The following is a 9,517-nucleotide window of genomic DNA, read 5'->3' as shown; positions in this document are numbered from 1 at the left end:
AAGATTGAGGAGGTGACCGACACGAGTAAAGTGGAAGAAAAGAAGGAAGAGAATCGAACGGGGTCTCCTGAGGTCGTACAAGTCACTGAAGACAAGAAGAAAGACTGATACACATGATAATCAACATATTTCAGTAGTGTTAGACCGTCCATTTAAAGTACTATTTTTTTACTATAAAGTATAGTTTACCGGATATTAGAGCGTGAATTTTCAGTCATATAAAAGAAGAGTGAGATGTCCGGATTTGACTCTGATAAAAAAAAGACCGGAATTACAGAAGAAATGCAATTAACACGAATAAAAGAACTTCGAAAGGGAAAGTACTCGAAGACACGCCATAAGGATCACAGCCTGCGATTTTAACTAACTGTGAATTAACACATTTTGAAGTGAGACGCTTTTTACAGAGACACAAATTTGTGATGTACTTCTTAGGTGCTGTGTTACAAGAAAGTGTTGGGCGTGTGCCATTTGCTACTGAGAGATATACAGAATTTGAGGAGTCGACGGTAACACAATACTTCAATTTTTGATTGCCACAGATGTCTAAGTAGACAGTGGTGTCGGTGTATAACCCTATACTCTCTAAACCAGTCTGAGTGGAGGAACACTCGTTGGCATCGTTGCCGATATATTCTAAATCGTTTGTATAACAATTGGGAAGATAGTACACACGACCGGAACAAAGTTCTAATGAACGTGAATAAAAGAGGAGTGATAAGAAGAGGAGATTGAAGAGGGGAATCGACATTTGAATTTTGTGAGTTCTTTTATGCTTCTTAATTGAAACTAGTTAATTCAAATTAGAATATACTATATATTTACTATTAAATTAATTTATAGTAATAATAATTAAATTTATTAATATGTAATAATTATTAAAAGCCCATAATTCAAAAATTTCAGTTTAACAATTTTATAAACAATAATGAAAGTCAAATTAGTCTGGGAAATCGGACTACTAATCTAAAATTGGAACAATACAGAGAAGATTAGCAAAACCCCTGCGCAAGGCCGGTTACTTCTACGAGAAGTTAAGGAATTTTTTAAACTAAAAAGGATTAATTTTTTATTAATAATTGTTTCATACAAATTGAATTTATTATAAAATAGTTTAATTAATTATCATGATTTAATAACATAAAAATCATTCTTTTTTAATATTTTTTTTATAGTTGACTTGGTTACAGGTATAGATAAATATAATAATATTTTATGATAATTAAATATTTATTTTTATTGTATGTGGTATTAAGGCAGAATTCCACCCTTTTAAAGTGAATATCCGGGTGAGAATCCGAGAAATTCAATTATTATTATTAAAAACAACAATGAAGTTAGTTGTTAATAACAGAAAAAATCATATAAACATCATTTGTATTTTATTAGTTATATAAAAGGAAACTTTATTATGGAAGTTAAAGTGCATGGACAATTATTATTATATACTGTTTGCTGTGATTCCATTAATTGTGCTTGCTTTCATTGTCTGTATAATTGTTTATTGTGTATGTTGTAAAACACGAAAAACAACCCACAGAGACACAAATGAAGGAGTTGTTCGAGTAAAAGAAGAAAGCCGTTATAATGCATATCAAAATTTTAGTGGAGTTTTAATTAGCGAAACAATGCATGATACAAGCAATCAATCAAAAGAGAATGATGATGTAGCATATTCTCCTAACAAAAATTTGTATGAAGAAGAAAACAAGCAGTACATTAACCATTCTAGTGAAACATCAATGTTACAATTAGATGTACCAAAACCAAGTAATGGTACTCCAGATGTTAAAAAAGATAATAAAGATAACCAATTGAATAATACGACCAATTCAGAAAAAAATACTTTTGAAAATGTTCAAGTCCGACCAACACAAAATGTGAATATGTGTTGCATTGATTGGGGGACTGACACTATTAAAGTGTCTACACAAAAACAAGCGTATTTTTCAATGTGTTATTTCTCTGAAGAATGTACATCATCTTTGACTAATGTTATATATGTAGAAAAGGGTGTTATCCACTTATTTACAGTTCCAACAGTTTGTATTTCGTTAATATAAATAATAAATAACAAAAAGGGAGGGTCTGATGTTCGAGTGCATCGCCATATTACAAGTGGATGTGAGACCAACACATTTGACTTTGGGGTATATGGTGTTATCGATATAGTGACTGTGTTATCTTTAATGTTAGGCCGCATCAAGTCTACTACTCAATGTGATGTAGCAGGGATAATGGTACAGCCTTACTTTACAAAAGAATTTTGCACTTCTTTAATAAGTGCTGGTAATAACATTAATCTTCAAGTGATATTAATTCCAATGTTTCTTGGTGGGATCACTGACTTTTATTTCCGTGATGATACAAAGATGGAAGATATGGTGTTACTTGATTTTGGAGTACTCACGACTACATTGAATTGGTTTTCTATTAGTGGTGATACTATTACAATTGAAGAAGGTAAAGTAATGAATACGGGAAATAGAAATCTACATGAAATAGTTGAGAAGAAGGTCAGAGAGAAAGTAGAAAGAGAAAATGGGTGTGACAAAGCTATAGAAGAAACTGTGAATAAACTGTTCATGCTATTTTCTGATGAGAGTTCGACATACACTACGTTATTTATGGAATCAAAAACAGTGGAATTTGACAATAAAGAAGTTGATGATATGTTTGCTGATTATTGTAATTCACTCACCACATTTTTAAAAGAGTTCATTCACTCTAAAAAGACGTCAAAAATGAACAGATGTGTTGTCTTAGGAAATGCATTCAGACCTTTTCCTATCAAAGAAACAGTTTCAAACTTCTTTGACATTGTTACAATGTTCTCGAGAGATTCAACAACGTGTCAAGGAGGGGGAATGTATTTATCCCTGTATCTTGACTCTTTGTGGAGGAAGAGGAATATAGCCCAAGTAAATTATTCTTTAAAAAGTGGAGAGGAGCTTGTAATACAATATCCCAATAGAAAACATAGAGAAGAACAAACTTGGGAAACACTCTTATTCCAAAGAGGTGAGTATTTAAAAACTCGAAGTCAATATGTTGATATTAATACTTTAATATATCCTAAGGAGTTTTATAATAGTAATAGTAAAAGTAACTACGAAATATTTATGTTTTATTACAATGAGAACAAGACAAACTTTCGAGAGTTTTTGGAACAAAAAGCTCGATTACGATGGAACAATATGGTGAATAAAAGAAGACCAAATTACAATGAACTCACTATACAACTTGAAAATATCAAAGTTGGAGATATTCAGGCATTAACAGCGTTTCAACAAAATTTGAACAAATAACTTTTTAAACAACAATTCAAACAAAACACATTAAGGTTTCATTTTTAATGAATATTAAATGAGTTTTATTTATTAAACAACGATAATTTTTAATTAACGAATAATAATATAGTGTTGAATTAATATGGAATGTTATGCGACAGATACAATAAAAGGTGTCAGTCCAATGATAGTAATATAAATGAAAAGTATACACAATGATGCAAACCCCCAAAACCTTTTTTCGATATTAAAACTACAAATAGTGAATACTATTATAACAACCCACAGTGGAGGAAATAAAAGTCCCCCATAAAACAATAGTTCCCAAATACTTTTTTTATTTGTTTCTATTGTTGTTTCTTCGTATCTACGTTGTACGGCTGTGGTTTTCGATGGACTCAACATTTCAATGGGTGTTGGTTGTTCTTGATCATTTTGTGGTTCGAAGGGAATGTAAATGGTTTGGTGACGATTTTCGTTATCCATTACAATATAAAAATATGAAGTTCGATGTTTTTCAAAAAGACAGTAATTCGGCTTTTTTGGTAATTGTTCCATATAAATAAAAGACCATTTTTTTTCTGAAAAATAATAAAAAAAATGTTGTTCAATTTATAAAGCAAATTATAGAAAAAACTATATTTAATAATAAATTTTATTATAAATTATAATTCAGGTTCTATTATTTTTTTTCGAAAATGTTTTTGGATAAAAAAAGTCTGTTTATAGCAAAAACTACTCATTAAACTTTACAAGAGTCTTTATTTTTCTTCGGCAAGATGTGAAAGAAAGTCGCTTATAAACCGCCTTTTAGTTTTTGATTGAACAAAATAAATAACAAATAACAATATACTATTATCTATAATTATATTATAATCATTTCAATTATAATATTGCTTATTATTATTAGAAATAATTGGTAAAGAAGTTATAATATAATAGTTAATTTGAACTACTATTTAATTGTTAAGTAAAGCATGATCATATAGTTTGAATCAAAACTGATACATTTATAGTTTTATAATTAATGTTAAATAATTCTTGGAAAAACAATGGAATTACTTCTTATTTTCTCAATCGTTTTAAAATGCCGGAATGGGATGGGGAATTTGTATGAATTGTGATTGATATACTTAGAATATATAAAGGGGAATCACAGCAAACTCAATTAAACGACACAACAGAACCCAATAAACCACCCCAGTCCAAAGTAAATCGCAAAAGCCGCGAGCGCCCTATATCCCCAGAGTTTTTCCTCGAGACTTTTCTTTGTAATGCACATGACGACGATGACGGGCCAAATCAACGGGATGATAAACCCGAGAAAGAACAGGAGTTTTATTGATAGCTTAGTCTTCTTTTCTGGTTCTATATTTTGAAGTTGTTGTTGAACCTCTTGAGAGTAATCTGAAGAAGTGGGATGAGGTTGTTGTAACAAAGGTGTGGTTCCGTACTGTGGAACCCCGTTTTGATATGACGAATTAGAAGACTCAACAGGTGGGTAAGATAGTGGTGGTTGTTCAGTTGACATATTCATTGTCATATCGGTCGATGGTGGTTTGAAATTTTTTTAAATTAAATTTTTTATTAGATTTTTCTATTTATAAAATGACGTTTTGAAACTTAAACGTGAGGAATTAATGGTTTCGTTTATAGATTTTTGTTATATAAATAACTCTTGTTCATATTGTTTATTATTAAAATATTAGTTTATTATTATACATGTATAGTAACTGATATTTATGGTTGTAGTTTAAATTGTTTATTAATAATTTAACAAACAAAAGAATTACTAGAATTATAATTAATATTTTTTATTATTATTTTTATACTTTGATTGTTTATATAAAAAATGAAAAATGAAAATGACTTTTTTTTCGTTCCTAAAAATTTGAAATAATTCGGTGTTTTACAAAATTATTTTTATAACAATGTCGAAAATACTTCCATTTATTTTTCTATTGTTTATTTTTTATAATTTAAAAGTTAAACATTAGTTAAACATTAATATATCATTATAATAATAAATCAATAATAAATTGGTTTATTAATATAGTATTATAATTAACTATTATTATTATATATATTGAACACTTAATTTAAGAATTGTATATTGAATTTTTACAAAATATATTAATTTTTTAATATTTTCAACAATTATAGCAATATTTTTATGTTTTTCAACACCAAATACCACAGTTTTTATTTTTTTGTAATGTACAACACGTTAATAAAATACAATTAACTTTTTTTCAGATAATGTTTCTGTTCAAATAATTTAGTTGTTGTACATTGTTGTTGAAACACATGGTTTATTTTTTTTGTTGTAAAATACAAATTTGAAATTGATAGTATAAAAAATGGAAATAAAAGATTTAATCATAATGGTAATAGAAACAATACATTGTTGAATATGGATTAAGGGTATTGTTGTATAAACACGGAGAAATAGCATTTGTTTTAAGTGATCATCATTATTATCAATAAAAGTTATAGTAATTACAAGATAAACACAATTGAAAACAAAAAACATGTCATTGAAAATGTTTATTTTATAGTAAAATAAATTCAAATAAAACATATGTAGTCATTCAAAAGTTTATAATTTGTTATTGTCTATTAACAACTTATTATATTGGTAACTTTGTTGTGTAAGTGTCTAAAATGAAATACTTAAAGAGTCATTTGCAAAGAATATAAAGTTTAATTTGTCATTTGGTGTTCTACCTAAAAAACACAATTCAAAAAATGTTGGTATTTTATTAACTCTGAAAAAAACATAGATTGTTGTTTGATCTATTTTGAAAAATAAAAACAACAAAATAACAAATCAGTAGAAGAAATGGTATTTGACGACTGTATCTTTTGTCAACAATACTATTTGAATGGGCTGAACTTGTTTTGATTTATTTAAATTTTTAAATTATAAATTAATAATAACTTTAATCAAAATACAATTAGTTATCGAATAGTTAACTATTCATAATAACAATCATTTTTGTTTAAGGTGGTTCAGAATACCCCAAATAGAAAATTATTTTCATTTTACCCAACATTTTATAATGCAAAGTTATGTTATTCACTAAAATAGTAAATATCTTAGTAATTAATTATTTAAGGGTAAATAAGTGCTTTTTACTTTATTAAAATTAGAAAAAGAAAAAATGCCGATTTTTGTTTCTTCAATTTCTTGATAGTTTGAAATTCGAAAAATATCTTGGCATTCTTTATGATCAAAACTGATAATTTTACTATTATTTTTTCAACTTAATTTAAATAATTTTTGATAAAATAAGTTGAATTGGCTTATTTTTTTTATTGAGTAAAAAAGACGGAAATGCTTTTATCAACAAAAATAATTAATAAATCTGATAAAATATATTATAAATCTAATTCAAAATGTGTTCTATTCCATTTTTGATGTTTGTGGATTTTTTTGAACGAAGTTGTGACAAAATTGTCGCTTTTTGTAACAAGTTTACGTTTCTTGGTTGTTTTTCAAACACTTTTCATTGCACCTTCGTATCCTTTTAGCATGTTTTGTAACTCTTGCTTTATAATGTTCTTTTATCTCCACCTCTTGCCAAGTCATCAAGTCGGTTACCAATACCCTTCTTTCTTGGAACTCACATTATGGTATTACTATATATATTAATTTTTATATAGTTTTAAACTAGTTGATTTTAATCTGTATTTTTTACCATTGAATTTCTTGGATTGAGGCAAGATTTTGAAAATAGAATTACTAATGGCAATAAAATATCATTTATGAAAAATTAGTCTAATTTTTTTAAGGGAAACAAAAAAAACGAAACGAAGTATACTTCCAAAAAAGCAATAATGCACAGCCCATTTTTGTCAATTTTGTGATCATCCAAGAACAAAAAATATCTTTCATCTTTCAATTGAAACTATTGAAAACAAGAAGTAATTGGGAAAGAACTATTAGAAATAGTATTAATACCATTTAAAAATAATAAAAATAAAGTTTAAGAACAACATAATTATAACATTTTTTGAAATGAAATACTTATGATTTAAATAATACAAAAGTGTTTTATTGTCTAATTAGAATAAAACTGAATTAACGCAAATGAAACACAATGAAAGATATTTGTTAAATGGAAGTCGTTGGAGAAGACATTTTAATAGTTTAGAATTGATATTCATTATTTTTAGGATTCTGGTTTCTAAGAAATTGAGAAGTAAGTAATAAAAAATTTTATTCTAAAAGAGGCAAAGAAAAAGAGTGAAAGAAATACAACTTTGTGTGCGTTTGACATTGAAAAAGATCTTAACTCGATAATTTTCAAACATGATGAAACCAAACGTTCTTGCTACAAAAGATTTAGCAGACCGACAAAAAACAGTTAAGTCGTGGACATTGAAAGAGGATTCATTGCTTGTTGAAGCAGTAAATCAGTTTGGGAAAAACAACTGGAGAAGTGTAGAAGAGGTTGTTATGACACGAACACGAAAACAGTGCAGAGAACGCTATTTGAATCACTTGGACGACTCTGTTGAGAAGCGTGCTTGGACACAAGAAGAGGACGATATTATAATGAAAAGAAGAACAGCAATAGGAAACAAGTGGACAAGAATAGCTCAAGAGTTGAAGGGAAGAAGTCCAAATGCAGTCAAAAACAGATTCTTTGGGCACTTGAATAAACTCCACAAAAATGAAAAGACTGTGTTTACAAAAAATATTGAAGATCGGAATAGTATAAAAGATGAAGTTGAAAATAAAAGATGTTTAAGTTCACCTCGTATTACATCTGCTTTTTCAGTTGTCGACATGGATAAGTACTTTATAATAAAATAAGAATAATATTGTGTAAATGATTGTATATTATATTTTAATGTTATTTTGTTGGTATAATATTATTTTTTATTGAAAATGGTACCAATGTAATAATATACATATTGATAATTATATAATTGGAATGAAAAAATTAACATGTATGGCGTTTGCAATTATCATCAAAATATCCAATATCTTTTATTTTTGTTTGTATTTTGTGAGTGGATTTATCTAAATATGGAACAAAGAACTTAATTAAAGCAATTATTTAAAAAATATGTATTTATTATATTAAGAAATTAACCAAACAATCAATAAAGAAATTACAAACGACTGGGTAATTATATTTCATAGTGATACTATTGTTGAAATACAAAAACTGTAAAGTTATTTCAGTTTAATTTTTGGAATTATTATAATGGATAATCACAGAATTATTTGAAAACAGAGTGCTTTAATACATAACATATCATTATCATTTTTTATAAATAAAATAACATATTGAATAAATTTATAATAACTTTTTGAGGATAACAGTAAAAACTACTTATCATAACACTATAATTAATTTAAATATATTCATTTATTAAATAAATTTTTAAACAATATTACCACACCCATTGTTATGCTATTTAAAACATATTTAAATATCTCTACAAAGTTCAATTCTTAAGTTTGATGAAAAATAACAAAACGACATATGGTATGTATTACTACTCAAAAAAGATACAACAACTGAAAACAATAAACATGAAATAATAATTCATCAAATATAACTTCCATTTATAATACCTTAAAATTGGACTGTTTACTTAAGTATTATTTTCATTGTCATCTTTGCTAATAAATATACAAGCCCAATTGTGAGAGTATTTAAATGTGTATTAATTACAATATTTGTTTTGTATATTTCATTTTTTATTAAAATAATTTGTTTTAATTCTAATATAAAAAATTGAATTCAATACCTTTGTGTCATGATAAGGACTTTTCTTCCTTCTGACTGTCTTAAGGACAACAGAAAATAATCACAAATTAAGTTCGAAAGAGTTATAAAACCATGTTTATATTTGTTTATTATTAAATAAACAAACACGATTTTATGTGTTTACTTAATGATTATCTGTTGTTTATAGACAAACAAAACAATGAAAATTATGAATAGATATTTCACTTATATTAAAAATAATCTGTCATTTGATTATCATTATAGAGTCAGTCTAACAACGTTATCTGTTCGGAAACATTATCTGATCAAACTTTAATAACTGTATTTTTGTCTAAACATCGGACATTAGGTAAAACGTGAAAAAAACTGAAACAATTAGGATGAATTTTTGGGACTGCTTCCCGAAATATTCCAATCTTTATGGTCTAAAAGGTACCAGATAACGTTTCCGAGCAGATAACGTTGTTAGACTGACTA

General features: G+C 26.9%; 5 protein-coding genes across 5 annotated transcripts; 3 read left to right on the top strand and 2 right to left on the bottom strand.

The window, feature by feature from the left end:
* Positions 1 to 3: 3 nt before the first annotated feature.
* On the top strand, positions 4 to 108 carry EIN_307450 (Hypothetical protein; the record flags this gene model as incomplete). The annotated part of the gene is made up of 1 exon (XM_004186037.1): positions 4 to 108. A coding segment is annotated over one exon (105 nt), but the record flags the coding sequence as incomplete, so codon positions are not given.
* A 163-nt stretch (positions 109 to 271) lies between these two features.
* On the bottom strand, positions 272 to 751 carry EIN_307440 (hypothetical protein; the record flags this gene model as incomplete). The annotated part of the gene is made up of 1 exon (XM_004186036.1): positions 272 to 751. One exon carries the CDS (start codon positions 749 to 751, stop codon positions 272 to 274), a length of 480 nt encoding a protein of 159 aa, XP_004186084.1.
* Positions 752 to 1,628: 877 nt separating this feature from the next.
* Positions 1,629 to 3,308, top strand: EIN_307430 (hypothetical protein; the record flags this gene model as incomplete). Its single annotated transcript, XM_004186035.1, has 2 exons — positions 1,629 to 2,042; positions 2,082 to 3,308. The coding sequence occupies 2 exons, from the start codon at positions 1,629 to 1,631 to the stop codon at positions 3,306 to 3,308; spliced, it is 1,641 nt and encodes a 546-aa protein (XP_004186083.1).
* Positions 3,309 to 4,458: 1,150 nt separating this feature from the next.
* On the bottom strand, positions 4,459 to 4,827 carry EIN_307420 (hypothetical protein; the record flags this gene model as incomplete). Its single annotated transcript, XM_004186034.1, has 1 exon — positions 4,459 to 4,827. The coding sequence occupies one exon, from the start codon at positions 4,825 to 4,827 to the stop codon at positions 4,459 to 4,461; it is 369 nt and encodes a 122-aa protein (XP_004186082.1).
* A 2,778-nt stretch (positions 4,828 to 7,605) lies between these two features.
* On the top strand, positions 7,606 to 8,112 carry EIN_307410 (transcription factor MYB90, putative; the record flags this gene model as incomplete). Its single annotated transcript, XM_004186033.1, has 1 exon — positions 7,606 to 8,112. One exon carries the CDS (start codon positions 7,606 to 7,608, stop codon positions 8,110 to 8,112), a length of 507 nt encoding a protein of 168 aa, XP_004186081.1.
* Positions 8,113 to 9,517: the final 1,405 nt, after the last annotated feature.

This window comes from Entamoeba invadens (genome assembly GCF_000330505.1).
Source record: "Entamoeba invadens IP1 unplaced genomic scaffold scaff_1105074724509, whole genome shotgun sequence".
NCBI classification, from domain to species: Eukaryota; Evosea; order Mastigamoebida; family Endamoebidae; genus Entamoeba; species Entamoeba invadens.
The sequence above is the reverse complement of the archived record's forward strand: the minus strand, read 5'-3'. Positions and strand labels throughout refer to the sequence as shown.